The sequence below is a fragment of the Lithobates pipiens genome, unplaced genomic scaffold (genome assembly GCF_037356315.1).
Source record: "Lithobates pipiens isolate NorthernLeopardFrog02 unplaced genomic scaffold, aLitPip1_a1.2 Scaffold_13, whole genome shotgun sequence".
Classification (NCBI taxonomy): Eukaryota; Metazoa; Chordata; class Amphibia; order Anura; family Ranidae; genus Lithobates; species Lithobates pipiens.
The window spans coordinates 143,205,318-143,223,583 of NW_027507718.1; the positions used below are offsets into that span (position 1 = coordinate 143,205,318).

General features: G+C 45.6%; 1 protein-coding gene across 2 annotated transcripts in view; it reads left to right on the plus strand.

The window, feature by feature from the left end:
* MATK (megakaryocyte-associated tyrosine kinase) overlaps window positions 1-18,266 on the plus strand; it is a 117,071-nt gene that overhangs the window by 39,147 nt on the left and 59,658 nt on the right. For both annotated transcript variants that reach the window (XM_077475664.1, XM_077475663.1), the window contains exons 4-5: window positions 5,340-5,455; window positions 5,807-6,026. In XM_077475664.1, coding sequence (XP_077331790.1) covers window positions 5,340-5,455; window positions 5,807-6,026 — 336 coding nt within the window. The remainder of the gene's footprint in view (window positions 1-5,339; window positions 5,456-5,806; window positions 6,027-18,266) is intronic.

Sequence of the window (18,266 nt, forward strand, 5' to 3'; positions counted from 1 at the left end):
CTTGCACCAATGTGATCTACGGACGGTCCTCCCCTGCTTGATCCAGAGTTCATCCAGCCCTGCTGCAAGCAAAACCAATAGGCACTTGTGCCACTCTATATTCTTGTGCCACCTGTCTGCTCTATCAGGGGTATGGTTTCAGAGGTGTAAGAGAGGCCTTCCTCATTGTGTCAGGCTCTTCTACCAGGTACGTGCAGGGCCGGTACAAGGAGGGGGGGGGGGGGAGGGGCGACTGCCCTGGGCGGTATCTTAATCTGTGTTGAGGGGGTGCACTGGGAGCTTCTGCCACTTCTCATGCCTGTCATTCTCTCTCCTGTTACTGCATAATGTATGGATTCCCCTGACGTCTCCGTTCCAGCAACTTCAACTCTGCTTTATCTCAACTGCATGCATTAATGTAAGAGAAAAGTCTGGCTAACAGACACGTACGTGCACACCAGTGTGTGTGTAAAAAGGACTTGTATTGGTGCATGCGTAGGCACGCGCCAATGCGCGCACACAGATGCACGCTAATGCGCACACGTGCACGTCTGGGCGCCAAGTAGTTTATTTAAACTGAACACTGACACATAAGTCTTGCTGAGTGGTGTTTCAGCTAGTACCTGTTACCTGTATCTGATCTGTTCCAGTGTTCCTGTGTTTGACCCGGCTTGTACCTGAACCTTCCCTTGGACTTCTGCCTGCCTTCCTGTGACCCTGGCTTGTATTTTGACTCTGTTCCTGCTTCATGCTCCTGTACTGCGCTGCCCAACTGTGTACCATACCCACCCTGTATCCTGTCTTTGATCCTGTCTCACATTCCCCTACCTGCTCTGCTTGGCTGTTGACCTCCTGGCTTATGTTCCGACCACGACTCTGTCTGCTGATCCAGCAACACAGAGTTCCAGTCCTCGGTGCCTATTCGGTGATCTGCAGCTATCAGGTTCCTGCCAAAACCCATCCTGAGCCACCTGCTACATCAGCCTTCGTACCACTCTGTGTCTTTCACTCCCTGTCATCTCTACCAGCGGTGCTGGACAGGAGGTACAACAGAAGCCCTCTCTACATCTCAGTCTCCACCAGGTACCTGATAGTACCACTCAGCCAGATGTCAGAGACACCTTTGGAGCTGCTATGCCAACAACTTGTCTCCCTCACACGGGCAGTCAGCACTCTGCAAAAGAGCCATGCACAGCTGGAAAGTCGCATCCAAACCTTTGCCTCGGTAACTCCTGCACCTGTTATCGCACTAGACTGCCCCACATCTGAACAGACTGTTTTCGCATCTTCATGTCATATCACCACCAGAACCCAGAGTTTCTGCACCAAAGCGATTCTCAGGCAATTAGGACAAGATCTGTGTGTTCAAGAACTCTTGTGAACTTTTTTTTACCTTGCAGCCAAGTACTTTCTCACTTGAAATCACTAAGGTGGGATTTATTATTTCTCTACTTCTCGGAGAGTCACAATCTTGGGCCCACCAACTCCTTGAACAAAATAGCTCTGTCCTGGACTCTCTTTCTTCATTCGTTGAAGCAATGGCCCAGCTATCTGATGACCCCCCAGCACACTGCTACCACAGAATCCATCCTCTATACTTTGCGAAAAGGGTAATTGACCCTCCGAGGACAATGTTGCAGAATTCCGCTTATGGGCCTCAGATTCCAGATGGAATGGCGCAGCCTTGCGGCATCAATTCCGTCTTGGCTTGGCCTAAGGACTAAAGGACGAGCTTGCTCGTGTGGAGCTTCTCAAATCTCTTGAAGGCCTCATTAATATTGCTATCAAGCTTGATCGTTGATTCAGGGAAAGGAGAGCAGAGAGGATTGGCACAATAACTAGACCTATGCAATTGAGACTTTTTCGTTCTACACTCTCCAGTACTGAGAAGCTGCGAAGACGCAGAATGGGCCTGTGTATATACTGTAGGGTAGCGGGTCATTTTCTTCAAAACTGCCCCATGAGGACTGGGATCACCTCCTCTGCCTACCCTTCCAAGTGCTCTGGATCAAGGGTCCCTGGGAGAAACATTTAAGTACCAGCCATAGTCGACTCCGGGGCCTGCAGCTGTTTTATGGATAAGGACTTTGCTCATTATCACAAAATTCCTGTGCAAATAAAGACCTACCAGCTGTCCATCCACCTGGCCGATGGATCCCATCTCAGGACCAGGCTGATAACACATGAGACCTGCCTGCTACTGGCTATGTCTGATACGGGTCATCGGGAACACCTATTATCCCGCTGATAGACTGGGTTACTGGGAAAAGTACCCTTTCTTCTTCCTATTGCTAGTAGTCCTGCCTTCACCCCATGTCCATGACACCTGCACCTCTCTTGGCAGTACATACTGACTCTCCTGTGTCACAACTCATACCTGCAGTTTACCACAAATTTCTGTATGTTTTGAAACAAGGAGCAGACACTCCTCATCCCCCTCATCGCCCCATACGACTGCCCAATTGAACTGTTGCTGTGTTCTGAAATCCCGTTTGGGTGCATTTTTCCCCTCTCTGAACTAGAACGGAGGAAGGTTTCATCCGGCCTTCCACATTCCCCGCAGGCGCAGGAATCTTCTTTGTGGAGAAGAAAGATCATACTCTACGCCCTTGCATAAATTACCAGAAGTTGAATAAAATTACTGTCAAGAACAGATACCCTTTGCCTTTGGTTCCGGAGCTTTTTCAATGTTTTAAGACTTCTGTTGTTTTCACAAAACTTGACCTACGAGGGGCATATAACCTTGTATGAATCCGCAAGGGGTATGAATGAAAAACAGCCTTCTGCACTAGATTTGGACATTATGAGTACCTTGTAATGCCCCAGCAACATTCCAGCAATTTGTTAACAATATTTTTGGAGACTTCCCCGTCCTCTGTGAATAACTAAACACCAAGTTCATTATTTAGACCCGTTATGTATTTGTACATGTTGATCATATACCCCCTTAATCTCCTCTTTTTAAGAGAGAATAAATTCAATTCCTCTAATCTTTCCTCATAGCTGAGCTCCTCCATGCCTCTTATCAGTTTGATTGCCCTCCTCTGCACTTTCTCCAGTTCCCCGATATCCTTTTTGAGAACTGGTGCCCAAAACTGAACTGCATATTCCAGATGAGGACTTACTAATAATTTCCTAAGCAAACTTCCCTAAAATCTATTGGACAATTGCATCATAATTTCCTCCATACACATCACTTTAATTATTTGACTCTAATTCCGCGTAAACACACGATCAGAATTTTGGTCAGAAAAAGGTCTGATGGTTTTCCCGACGGATTTCGCTCAAGCTGTCTTGCATACACACGGTCACACCAAATTCGGACCGTCAAGAATGGGGTGACGTACATCAAGTACGACGGGACTAGAAAAAGGAAGTTCAATAAGCAGTAGCCAATATCTTTCATCTCGTAGTTGAATCTGAGCATGCGCGAGTTTTTGCGTGTCGGAATTGCATACACATGATAGGAATTTTCTGTCAGAAAAATTGAGAACATGCTCTCAAATTTTTGCTGGCGGGAATTCGGCCAGCTAAATTCCTATGGAGCATACACACGAAAAGCTCTCATCGGTCTTTTGCTGACCGAAATTCCAATCGTGTGTATGCGACATAAGGCTACTTTCACACTGGCAGTGCCCGCCATTTGCACTAAAGCCCTGCTCATTTTAAGGTAAAAACTCCCGCTTTGCGGCGCTATCAAAGCGCTTTTAATGGTGCTTTTGGAAGCGCTGCCCATTCATTGCAATGGGCAGGGCATTTTGGGAGTGTTAAATACAGTGCTCCCAACCCGCCTCAAAGATGCTTGCAGGACTTTTGATAACATCCCACAAGCGCACCACCCCAGTGTGAAAAGACAAACTGCAATGAATGGGAGGCGGTTTTCAGGCGCATTGCAGAGGCTATTTCTACCGCTAAAGTGTCTAAAAACCACCCCAGTGTGAAAGGGGTCTAAAAATGATCAAAAACTAAATTTAATTTAGTCCAGTCTCAACATTTTACACAGCTTTAAAGTGGTTGTAATTTCTGAAATTAAAAACGAACAAAGCATATCCTTCTATAGTGTGTACCTATGGAAATCTATAGAAAACTTCTACTGTGATTTCTGTCTGTTCTGTCATTCCTCTGCTATATGTTTTCATATAAGTCTGTGTAGACATGGTGTGTCCCTTCTCTCCACTCAGTTCTCAGATTACACTCATATTTCTGCTCTAATGTTATGCTGTGTGTAGTATGAGAATCCTGCCCCCTAGGAAGCTGTGTAGAAGTGATTGCTGCAGATAAACAGGTACAACTTAAGTAGGAGGACTTACTTAATTTTTGTGTATCATCAGAGGCTTTTCATGTCACTAGGTATAGGTAAGAGTTTACAACACCTTAAGAGAATCCTCAAGAGAGAGTCAAATAAAGTGTTTTTTTTTATTTTTTATTTTTTTACTTATGGGTGGGAAAGTTGGGATATGTGCCTAAAAAATAGGATTCATGTGCTAAACATTGCAAAAAAGCAATGTAAAATATAAATATTTTTTCCTGCTATAGTCATTTCTGCCTAGTTACATAGGTGGCCTTAATTTGGGCAACAGTTCCTTTTTAGAGATTAAAGTAGAATTTGAAATCATATTTTTAAGTTTTTCCTTGAATTTGTCACACATTTTTTTTTCTATCAAATTGCAGTCAGCACTTGATGCTAGACCATAGTTTAGAGTATCACACTAAGGCTGGGTTCACATATGTGCGAATTTGCATGACATGCTAGTGTGACCTGTTCTCAATGGAGCCGGTTCACACAGGTTTGGGGGGGCCGCAGAACGGATTACAAAAGAGTCCTGTGTGTGATTGGGTCTGTTTCACGTGCAAATTCAGGCAAAAATTCAGACCTGAATCGCACCTGAACTGATGAACAGACATGCACCGGACCCCAGGCATGAACCTGGTCTTAGTATCAAGTTGGGGATTTGCTTAGTATTCTTGACCACTATTTATTGTACCTTAACAGTTATATATCACTCCCCAATGTTTTTATTATAACCTTTAATGGAAATAAATTCTGTACTTTCTCTTGTCCATTATTCAGTGTATGCTGATTTGGGAATTGTGCAGTGCCAGTCTTTGTTCATCTATACTGCATTTTACATTTGCCTACAGATTAAGGAGGAAAGACAATTTTTTGTGGATGTAAAAGAGTTATGTACCTACACAGCATAGTATAATTTTAATGCTTTTGTCAAGTATATTGTATTTTTTGTTCTTACATAAATATGCAGTGATGTTGATGAAGCATTTTAGAGCAAAACTATTATAGAACACTGATTTATTTATTTATTTGTCAACCAATTATCTTACTTCATGAATCTCTATTTTAGAATAGAGGCTGGTTTTGTGCGTGTCACCATTCAACTGGTCTGGAGGGTTTGATACCTGCCAGTGCTCTGCGTGAACGTCCAGCAATCAAAGTTGATTCTCGACTTAGCTTAATGCCGTGAGTTTGCAGTCTAACAAATTTTGAGTGTTCATCATATTCAGATTGCTTTTTTTTTTTTTTTTTTTTTGAGACTTTATTCTAAATTCCTTACTTGTATACAGTTGTAGCTTTCACCCTCTGCTCCCGCAACTGCCTCTAGGTGGACACATGTTAGTTGATTTCCATCATTTTATAAATATGTACTAAAGTCTTTTACCAACATTTTAGCTGCTCATTCCTGCTGTTGCAAAATGTTCTTTTACTTTGTTAGGTTATACAGTATATTATATAACTTGCATTATATAAAATTATCCTTTGTTTGTTTATAATATAATCTCTTGGACCTGTCTGCCTCTTACCACATCACAGTTGGTTCCATGGCTCTATATCTGGGGTACAGGCAGTCCAGCAGCTTCAGACCAGAGAAGAAGGATTGTTTTTAGTACGAGAATCAATAAGACATCCTGGGGATTATGTGCTTTGTGTATCTCACCATGGTGATGTTGTGCACTACCGGATTCACCACCATGAGAGCAATCTTAGCATCGATTTGGAACAGAAATTCAGCAACCTGATGGACATGATTGAGGTGAATAACTTGCATTATGAAACAGCTACTGGGGTTAATTAATATTAGCAAACATATGTGTCCATTCTGTAGGAAGTGAAAATTTTGAAAAATCACGTTTATACAATGCCAGACTGCAGAATAGTTCCCTGAGATTTCTGTGAGGATATAAAAATATTCTATATATTTTGTCTTTCATCATTTCATCATATACAGTGCCTTAAAAAGTATTCATACCCCTTAAAATTTTCCATATTTTGTCACGTTATAACCAAAAATATAAATATATTTTATTGGGACTTTATATTATAGACCAACACAAATTGGTGCATAATTGTGAAGTGGAAGGAAAATGTTAAATGGTTTTTAACATTTTTTTTACAAATAAATATCTGAAAAGTGTGGTGTGCATTTGTATTCAGCCCCCTTAAGGCCACTTTCACAAGGGACGGATCAGTAATGATCCGCCCCATAATGATCCGCTTGCTCAGAGAGGATCGCTCCGTTGTCCCCGCTGAGCTGGCGGATAACAGCTCTCCACTCTCCACTCCAGCTCTCTATGGGGGATCGGATGAGCACGGACTGTCTGTCCGTGTTCATCCGATCCGCTCTGCAGACGGATAGAAAAATAGGATTTTCCTCCTTCTGCAGAATGGGACAATTGCGGAGGCGAACGATATTGGGTGTCTGCGGATGTTCATCCGCAGACACCCGCTATCCTATAGGAATGCATGTATGTCCGTATTTCATCCCCAAACGGATGGATGAAATACGGACATAATGTCCGCATGTGTCAAAGGGGCCTTACTCCTAACTAAAATCTAGTAGAACCAATTGCCTTCAGAAGTCACCTAATTAGTAGAGTCCACCTGTGTATAATTTCATCTCAATAGAAAATATATCTGTTCTGTGAAGCACTTAGGCCCCTTTCACGCGGGATGGATCCGTGATGATCCGCCCCGTGAACATCCGCTTTCTCAGTGCGGATCGCTCTGTCGATCCCCGCTGAGACGGCGGATGACAGGGTGGTCCCTGCACGCTGTGCAGGGACCGCCCTGTCAGATCTCTGCTCTCCTCTATGGGGGATCGGATGAACACGGACCGTCTGTCCATGTTCATTCTCTTATATTCACCGTCTGATACAGCTCCTCTCTTTAGACATTGGGTTGTTATGCCACCTTTAGGAGAGGACTAGGCATAACATGTTAACTTGTAATAAAAAAGCTCAGAACTTTCTAGTTCCACCCAAGGGTCGGTCCCTTAGGTTACAACGCCTCAGCCTGCTTTGTAGCCTCAGTTTTTTTCTGCCTATTGAAGGAGAAGGACCTAGAAACCCTGCGGGCCCATCGGTCCACGTTTTTTCTGCAGAAGCTTTGCCTTTTGCGCAAGATTAAAGATCTTGTGATCTGCTATCAACAGCCGACTGGGTGACAGGCTGGATACTCTTATCCTTGTAGTCTCCCCAGACGAGCGTGTGCAGACCAGAGCTCCGCTCTGGGTTGGCCACAACATGCCTCAGCTCCAGAGGTGGTCAGTGAGGGTTAATGCTCCGGGGCACACATATGACCGGGCTACTGATGTCTGTGTCACAGTGTGCCAGGCCAGCAGCCACCCCGTACTGATCGGAGAGTGGGTCTGTGATGGAATGTCTCCCAGCTCTGAAGGACTGGTAAGTACAGCTCTCCCTGCTTCGGTGGGGCTGATCAGCTGGGAATTTTACTGGTAGGTCGATTCGGGGGTCCCTCACCTCCCTCTCTTCTCTCTCTGTCCCTATCTTCCCTCCACTCCCTCTTCCCTGTGGGGGATGCTGCGCGGGCTGCGGAACGGTGTGTGTGTCATAGACAGGGGCTCTCCAGGGGGCTCTCACCTGGGGGGGGACTGCGCTGGCTAGGCCCTGGATGTGTGTGGCTCTCTCCCTGGAGGTGTCTGAGGCTGTCTGTTGATCGCTGTTCACTGCCATTTTCTCTGCCTGTTTGCTTCGCTGTTCCTCATGGTATACAGTGTTCGGTGGCCATCCTTGGTGGGGCAAGGAGCAGCATGCTTCCCTGTAGGTCGACGGCCATTTTCCCTGTGATTATGTTTTTTATACTGGACACGTTTTTGGTCAGTTTCAGCACCATTTGCAGCAGCTCTGGACAGCGCAGTGTGATCTCCTATGCACCTGGGAGCTGACACAGGACACAGGCACTACTAGCTGGACAGTGCAGAACCAGTCAGGGTGGTGATTCCTGCAGGAAAGAGCCCCTCAGCCAGCGGTAGTTAGGAGGGTCGGACCATCACTGTCCTAAGTCCCCATCAGGTGGCAGACAGGGTAGGGTCAGCATGGCTTGAGAAACTGGTGTTTCTTCTTCTGAACTCCAGGCAATTGCAACTGTTTCTCCTGCAGACTGTGCAGTGCCTCTGGACGCTTTGTCGACGGTCCTCCATTCGTTCGTTGCCAAGATGGAGGCGGTGCGTGGGCGCAAAGGTGGTAAAAAACAGCCCCTGCCCCCCGCCCTCCGGGGACGCAGACTCGGGCCCTGCTGAGGCTGGTGACCCCTGTTCTGTCATTTCAGATGACGCTGACCTGCACCGATTGCACAGTGAGGATGAGTCCCCGTCCGGGCACGACAAAACGCTTGTTGGAGCACTTATCATGGCTGTGCGTGATACCCTGAAGATTCAGGAGCCAGCAAATCCCTCTGCTGATGTAGCAATCCCTTTTGGGTCCCGTAAGCCTGCCCGTTCACCTAGAGGGGACTCCTGCATTTAAGGACCCCAGGGACAGGAAGGCCGGGGCAGTGGCTCGTTCCTTGTTTGCGGTTGTGGGGTCAACCATGCGACCAGTACTGGCATCCGCACTTGTGTCGCAGACACTAACCGAGTGGGCAAAACTGTTGCACCGTGAATTGGGAGAACAACAGACTTCTCCTGTCTGCGTGGAACTAGCAGACCAACTAGTGCAAGGCCTGAAGTACATTTGTGACGCGGCCCAGGATACTCTTCCTCTGTTATCCAGGGCTTCAGTGTCAGCAGTGGTACTCAGGTGCCTGATTTGGTTAAAATGCTAGTCCGCTGACCAGGCATCCAAAAAAGCCCTGAGGGATCTTCCCTTCCTTGGCAACCGGCTCTTTGGAGCCTCTTTGGAGTACACTACTCCCACAGGCCAGAAAGGCTAAGGAGCCACGTCATAGGCAAGGGCCCTCTTTCTCCACTCACAAATTGATTTTTTGTCCGCCCTGGGCTTTGACCAAGCGTCCCTAGCCCAACAGGGTGACCTCTGAAAGACCAAAGCGTCCCTGGATCCGCAAGCCTAACAAGCCTGCCAGAAAAAGTGCTACCACATGAAGGTTTGCCGCCGCCCGCAACTCAGGTGGGGGGGGTCGCCTTCAGGAGTTTGCAGCCAGGGGGGCCTCTCGGCTGTCCGACCAATGGGTCTGCGATCTGATTTCCTCAGGCTACAAGATAGAGTTCCTCTCTTAACCGCAAAACAGATTCTTCCCCTCCAGCATACCTGTACTCCCGGCTCTCCGGGAGGCCCTATTGAGGGCAGTAAGGGACCTGCTAAGTCGCGGGGTGATAGTACCTGTTTTCTGGAATCGGAATGTTTTCAGGGGTTCTACTCAAACCTGTTTGTAGTCCCAAAAAAGGAAGGGGTACGTCCAATCCTTTTTCTGCTGAAGGTGGATTTGGCGTTTCACATCAATGAAGACCTTGTGTTACAATCTCTGTGTCCTAAACCGACACATCCTAAGGAGGTGGCCCTCCATTCCCTGGACGTAGTTCGGGTGCTGAGGGTGTATTTTGTCTGCCACAAAATTCTACAAGGTAGATGTCAGTGCATCGGCTGATGCCTGTTTTGCCTGTTTTGGCTGTTTTGGCTGCAAAGTTTTGCAGGTGGCTGTATAATTGCAATTGCACATACAATTTTTTCCTGTCTTTTTGGGTAAAAACGCAGTACTTTTAAGTAAATGCACTGTTGCATTTGTTGCCACAGTTCTGGTGTGGTTTGAGGGTAGTGCCTCTCTGTTGAGGAGTATTCTGTTTTTTTGTGGGTACAAAAGTTTAGTTATTCCCACACACTGTAATTTTTTGTGGGGAAAGTTTATACTAGTTCCCACTTGGATGAAGTTTTATGCTGTTTTTCCCACCCCTCGTTTTGGCACTGCTTGGGGACGTCCCAAGGGCTAAAGAGAGGAGCTGTGTCAGTCAGTGAATATAAGAGAATATAGGATTTTTTTGTACTCACCATAAAATCCTTTTCTCTGTAATTCACCGACTGACACAGCACCCACCCCTCCTATTTTTCTTTACTTTATACTGCTTGTTGACATACTGAGGCTGCAAAGCAGGCTGAGGGGTTGTTACCTATGGGACCGCCCCTTGGGCGGAACTAGAAAGTTCTGAGTTTTTTATTACATGTTAACATGTTATGCCTAGTCCTCTCCTAAAGGTGGCGTAACAACCCAATGGCTAAAGAGCAGAGCTGTGTCAGTCTGTGAATTACAGAGAAAAGGATTTTACAGTGAGTACAAAAAATCCTATTTTTCCTCCATCTGCAGAATCTGATCATAGCAGAGACGGATGATATCGGGTGTCAGCGGATGTTCATCCGTTGACATCCACTATACCATAGGGATGCAGGTATATCCGTATTTCATCTGAAAATGGATAGATGAAATACGGACATACGGTCCGCATGTGTGAAAGGGGCCTAAAAGGTTTGTTAAATAACTTTAGTGAGCAAACAGCATCATGAAGGCCAATAAACACACCAGACAGGACAGGGATAACGTTTTGGAGAAGTTTAAAGCAGGTTAGGTTATAAAAAAAAATCCCAAGCTTTGAACATCTCATGGAGCAATGTTCAATTCATCATCTAAAAATTGAAAGAATATGGAACACCTGCAAACCTACCAAAGACTAGGGATGAGCATGAATTTGACTCAAACATTGGCATTCGAGCGGCGCGTCACGCCTCATAATGCACTGCGATATCGCAGTACATTGCTGTCTGATGATTGGCCAAGCATGCACTATGACCCGCATGCTTTGGCCAATCACAGTGCCGTCAGCAAAGAGAGACATAACTGGCCAAAGGCAGGATGCCTTTGCCCAATTATGGCTCAGTGGGTTAAGTCCACGCCCCACACTATATAAGGCCGCCTGCACGTCGGCCCTGTGTAGTGTGTTGCTGGCGTTGACCAAAAGAGAGTGTCATTTTATTTAGATTGAGCAGGCAGGCGATTCAGTTAGCTTCAGTGTATTTAGTATATATTTACATCCAGGCTTTTATATATATATATATATATATATATATATATATATATATATATATATATATATATATATATATATATATATTTATATTTATCCAGTTTAGCTAGATCTAACTGCAGGCCGTTCCTGGTGTACTGTTTCTAATATACTTCAGGCAGGCAGGTGATTCTGTAAGCTGCAGTGTATTATATATATATATATATATATATATACACAAAGTCAGTCTCATATATATCCACTGTATCCAGTTTAGCTAGATCTGATTGCAGTCCGTTCCTGGTGTGCTGTTTCTAATATACTTCAGTCAGGCAGGTGATTCAGTTAGCTGCAGTGTATTTAATATATATATATATATAGATATATACTTCTGGTAGGCAATTGATTCAGTGAGCTGCAGTGCATAAAAAATATATACAGTCGCCTATATATATATATATATATATATATATATATATATATATATATATATATCCACTGCATTCCAGTCTAGCCAAGCCTATATCTTACTGCAGGCCATTCATGGTGTAGGTTTTCAAATATACTTTCAGGCAGGCAGGTGATTCAGTGAGCTGCAGTGCATGAAATATATATACAGTCTCCTACATATATATCCAGTGCATTCTAGTCTAGCTAAGCCTATATCTGACTGCAAGCCATTCCTCGTGTATGTTTTCAAATACACTTTCAGGCAGGCGATTCAGTGATCTGCAGTGCATAAAATGTATATACGGTCTCCTACATATATATCCACTGCATTCTAGTCTAGCCAAGCCTATATCTGGCTGCAGGCCATTCCTGGTGTACTTTTTCTAGTAAACTTCAGGCGGCGTTTTGCTAATAAAATTTTTACAGCATGTCTGGAAGGTCACCAAGAGAGGCAGATGCTCACAGGCCACTAAAAGAGGGCAAGCAAGCTCTTTGCCTACAGCCAATAGTGCTGGTCATGGACATGGTGCACCTTCAGCATGTGGCCACGGGGCACGCTTGTTCTTTTTTTCGGCAGCTGGCCATGTTGATCTACAACATGCAGAAGATTTGGTAGAGTGGATAACTAAGCCGTCCTAATCCTCTGTCACCCAGGCTCAGAGTAGTTTTCCTGCCAATGCAGCTGCCAAAGAGGCCTATTCCATCAGCTCAATGTCATCAGTCACTCCTTCCCTAGCCACACCATAATGCACGGAGGAGTCCCCCGAACTATTTGACCACAGTGTCAGGTACATGCTGCAGGAGGACGCGCAGAGTTTTGAAGGCTCTGATGGTACCCAGGTTGAGGAAGACAGCTGCAGGATACTGCCAGGTTTGCTCCAGTGAGAAGGAGGGAGGGGATGATGAGGTCACTGACTCTACGTGGGTGCCTGATAGGAGAGAGGAGGAGGAGGAGGACTAGACACATCTCTAACAAGGCAGGATGCCCTCCAGGGGTCACCTTAAGAGCAGCCACCCGACTGCATCACACTGCAGAGCTCCACATGAGCAGGGCACTGCTGACTCCCTGTGTATTTTGAAAAGTTCTTTAGTGTGGCCCTTTTTTGATACGTGTGCAGCAGATCGCACCATTGCTGTTTGCAACATATGTCTGAAGCGTATCAAGTGTGGCCAAAAAAGCAGCCACTTGGACACCACATGCTTGACCAGACATATATGTTGACCTCCCATGCAGTCCATTGGCAACAGTACTTAAAAGACCCCCACCAAAGAACAAGGTGGACCTCTCCTTGCTCCTCATCAGCTGGGATCTCCAACCCCACTATACCTTCAGTCCTCTCAGAAATCTGCACTGAGAGGAATGAAGGTGTAGAATTAGGTGTGCCAAATACTTGCGGGCAATCTGCTATTGTTACACTAACATCCGATTGTAGCAGGCAAATTTCCCTACCCCAGTTGCTAAACCGTCAAAAGAAATTTGGTCCCAGCCATCCACATGCTCAGTGGCGGAATGCTAGCATGGCTAATTTGCTAGCACTCCAACTGCTGCCTTTTCAGCTGGTAGACTCTGCCCCCTTTCGTGAATTTGTGGAATGTGCGCAGGATCCCCAACGCCATTTCTTTTCACAGAAGGCCATTCCAGCTCTCTACCAGGATGTGGAAGGCAATGTCTTGGCCTCGTTGGACAGGGAGGTCAGCGGTAAGGTGCATATTACCGCTGACTCATGGTCCAGCAGGCATGGACAGGTACGTTACCTTTCTTTCACTGCGCACTGGGTAACTCTGCTGGCAGCTAGGAAGGATGCAGGACAGGGTGCAGTATTGTTAGAGCTTGTTCCACCACTATGCCTCCAAAATATTAGTAGTGGTTATTCTGCCACACCTCTCGCCTCCACCCCCTCCTCTACTTCTTCCTCTATGGCCTCTTCCTCTGCAGATTTGTCCTCTAACCAGCGGTGGCCCGTAGGCACTCAAGGGGCTACCCAAGCACTCAGGCAAAAAGATGCCATGGGGTACTTGAGTTGGTCTGCTTAGGGGACAGGAGCCACACTGGGGCAGAGATTATGTCAACTGTATATATTATATACACCTGTGTGTGCACACATATGTATAAAGTGTCGCGCTATTAATCACAAAGTGATTGTGATCTACTAAATGGGAATCCCCTTTACAAAAATTAACAATATATGTGTAAAGTTCAAGTAAATGCAAACATTAATGATAAAAATAGAATAAATGCTGAAAAGTGCTCGTGCATGCATCAGTGATACTGTCCCTCTTGTTTTCCTGTTGGAGCACACGCTTCGTGGAATAATGGACAGGGCACTTCAGGGTGAACAGAGGGAGGAAGACAAGGACCTCCTTACCTCTCAAGGCCCACTTTATCCAGACAGTATTTCTGTGGGCCCACCAATCACACAGGAAGAGGAGGAGGAGGAGGAGGATTGTGTCAGCATGGGGGGTGGAGCCTACCACTCAGCATCAGCAGCAGTCTTCAAGGGATCGTTTTCAGTCCCCAGAAACCCATGGACTTGTACCTGGCTGGGAGGAGGTGGCTGTGGATCATGTCATCCTTAGTGAACCTGAGGACTCCGGATCGAATGCGTCAGCAAATCTTCGCTGCATGGCCTCCCTGAAAGCCTGTGAAAGGACCCTCAGATTTGTGGTATCAAGGAGAGAGATCATTACTCGCGAGCAACCCTTCTTGATCCACCTTACAAGGGTAAGGTTGCAGAACTTATCCAGCCTTTGCAGAGGGAGCAGAGGATGAAACACCATGCAGAAAGGTTTGTGCAATGCGTTTCCAGAGCCTGGAAGATTACAATTTCCTGGTCCTTCTGGACAACGTGTTGCTGAGGCTTTGGTCAGTCATAAAAGGAGCGGTGGAGAAGGTGGCTGTCTGACCAATGTGTTCAGACAATTCTTTAGTCCGCAGCCCCAAGGTCTGATCGGTTCCAGCCACCATCGCCAGCATCTGATTTACATGGTGCAGGAATACCTAGGCCTAGGGGCAAGATCAGACTTGGAGACCTTTCCAACCGAAAATCCACTGGGTTACTGGGTGTTGAGGATGGATCACTGGCCAGATCTAGCACAATATGTATTTGAGCTACTGTCCTGTCCTGCATCCAGTGTCCTTTCTGAACGCACATTCAGTGCTGCTGGATGCTTTGTAACCGATCACAGAGTGCGCCTTTCCACAGACAGTTGATCGGCTCACCTTCATAAAAATGAATCGGTCTTGGATCACCAGCTACCAAGCACCTGATGCTGATGTAACCGATTAATTTTTCAATGAATGTGAGGTCCCTTGAAGACAACCTATGCTGAGTGACTGTCCTGTTATACTGAGTGATTATTCTTTTCCTCCTCAATGTTCATGTTGATAACTTCTAAGAACACTTTTGTTTCAGGGCACCACAACCAGTGCCTAAGGCCCAAGGGGCGTATAATAATAGTTTTTGCTGCAATATTTTGCAGCAGGCCTCGTTCTCATGCTCAACTAGAGTATCTGTGAGGGGTTGCAGTGTTGTGGCATCACCGGTGCCTGAGGCCCAATTTTTCTGCCTCTGTTTAACAGGGGAGTGTAATTACAATTTTTTTTTTAATATTTTGCAGCAAGTCTCTTTCTTGCACTCAACTAGAGTATATGTGAGGGGTTACAGTGTTTTTGCACCACCACCACTGCCTGAGACCCAATTTCTCTGCCCCTGTTTAACAGGGGAGTGTAATGACAATTTTTGATCAAATATTTAACAGCAGGGGTCATTCCTGCGCTCAACAAGAGTATCTGTGAGGCTTTACAGTGTTTTGGTACCACCAGCACCTATTGCCCAATCTTCTGCAGAGTATATAGGGCATGCCGTATAGTATATACAGGCGGTCCCCTACTTTCAAACATCCAACTTAAAAACGACTCCTACTTACAAATGGAGAGAGACGATAGAAAGTGAGAGGAAATCTATCCATAGAGAGGGAAATTCTCTCCTGTAACGCCTTGTACACACGGTCGGAGAATCGGACCGTATCGTCAGATAATCCGACTGTGTGTGGTATGCATCGGACTGATTCCGTCCGAATCTCCGTCGGACCCAATTTTCCAACATGTTGGAAATATTTCCCGACCAACTGGGCCGGTCGGACCTAATCCGATCATGTGTAGAGCATTTTGATCGGACCAAGTGCCACGCATGCTCACATTCAAATTCCGACACGGAAGTGCTTGTTCAGGTAAAACTACTGCTCGTAAGCGATATAGCACATTCGTCACGCTGCAATGTTAAAAATTCATTCATCAAGCGCATTCTCTTGTTCTTTAACAATGCTGCAAGAACGAACTTCTTTTGATGCTCATAGTCACACACATTACTCTTTTTTTAACCATTTCAGCAATACAATTTTAGTTTGCGTCACATCTACACAATGTTTGATTTTGTTTTTTATTTTTTGGATGTTTTTGGGGGGGAGGATTCCCTAAAAATCTCCTTTAAAGACACTTTGCTAATTTCTCCTTATTTATTTTAATTTTTTTTGTGTGTAAACTTACAACAACATTATTGTATTTTTTATATTTTCTTTTTCTTTTTTAATCTACAGGAGGTTGTTTAGTGTTGGTACCCCTTGTTATTTAGTTCACTTTGTATTTTGGAAATGTACCTGCCTGCTCACAAATAAACTGTACTTTTTGAAGGAAAACACATTACACAAGTATTTCATCAAAGGAAAAAAAAAATGTATTTTGTTTGCTAGAAAATAAAACTAGGAACGCAGCACTGGAGAAACTTCTTAACTTTGGTGCAGCCTTTGGCCCCCAGGGCAGACATGGCTAAATGAGATATTAAAAAATTGGTGGCCTGAGGAGTAGATATCTCAGGGAGAGAAGTCTGGTCCCGAAGTCCTAGAGAGCAGGAAATTCAGATGCCATTTCTGTCCCCAGGATGTGGATCTTCAAGAGGCTGCATCTTCTGGCACACCAGACTCAACCCAGGCCAGCACTCTCTGGTCTTCCTTTGGGACTTCCCACCAGGCATCCTTCCAGGCTGTGGCTGGGCTCCTGTAGCTGGGGCAGGAGAAGGAGGGCGTTGGTGGACCTCCTGGCTGCCACTTGCCACAGCCTCCCCCCGACTGAGGTCTTCCTGTGTATGAAAAGGGGACATAGTTTTAGTTTTTTGATCATCAATCACACCATTTTGTGCTCCTGGCTTTTGCTAATTGAATGTTACCAAATAGAACAGACTATCATTCTGACACCAGCATTTTTCTTTCCCGTCCCAATCATTTTTGGTCACTACTGTCTATTGAGATGTAAACCACTTGGAGAAATCTCAACTTACTGATCAATAAGAACATCTAGTTAACATCATTAAATGTAACAGAAGAAATATGTTCAATAATGCAATACCTGTCTCAAGCTGGGCCCCACCACATGGTGCTGCCTGTAAAGCCCAGGTTGGACATCAGAAGCCTCAGCTGGGGGTGAAGGATGCCTTGGAGGAAGCCTGGAGAGTGGTGGCCTGAGTGGTGGCCTGGGTACCCCTTGGTCTACCAGAAAATGCAGCCTGTCAAAGTGCACCATCCTGGGTTAATAAACAGCATCTGTATCTCCTGCTCTCAAGGACTCCAGGTGCTTCTTTCTCTCCCTGAAATATGTAAGCTTCATGGCCACAATTTTGCGATTCAGATAGGTCATGTCTGCTGTGGGGACCATGATCTGCAACAAAGCAAGCAGTTTCTCCAGTGCTGTGTTCCTCTTTAATCTGTCATTATAAAACTTGTTGTGGAACTGCCACAGGTAGGGCATCTCCATGTACAGTTCTATGAATAGCCCCATAAAGTTGGCATTGTTGAATGGATCCATTTTGTCTGCAAGACACAACACAAGACAAACCCTCAAATACTAATAATGCAATTAAAATCCCTCCTAATCTTGTCCCAACATCGGCCTAGATACAAGCAGTCTAGTCTAGTGAAGCACCAAGTTAAAAATGTTACCTTCGTTTCCACGTTCGCCGCGTCCATGACTCACACTCTCCTCCCAGATCGTACGAACGATACACATGTGTTGCGTTTTATATACAGTGCGCATGCATGAAACTCCGCCCCTGACCCCTGACGTTCTTTCCAGACTATTCCGCACCCCTTCGCTTCCCACGCAGTGGGGAGAGCACATGGTGGAGAGAACGCAGGTGCGCACTAATAGTTCCACTAACAAGGAGGAGGGTGAGGAAAGCCCGGAGCCTGGAACGTCCCGATCCAGGAAGACAAGATTTAAGGCCTCAAATATTGGAGAGATGTTGGAGATGGTCGACATATTGAACAGGACCGACTATGATTGGAAGTATGGACCTTACCCAAACCCAAATATCAGAAAGGCCAAGATCATGAATAAAGTTGTGAAGAGTCTTCTGAAGAATTTTGGGGTACGCTGATCCAAGGATCAACTGAGAAAACGCTGGTCAGACCTGAAACTGAGGGAGCACGAGCAGTACCTAAGGATCAAGCGTGTTCTTAAAAAAAGTAAGTAGTTGTCATGTGTTCATATGATTATTCTTGCTTGCATACATGCTCCATGTGCTT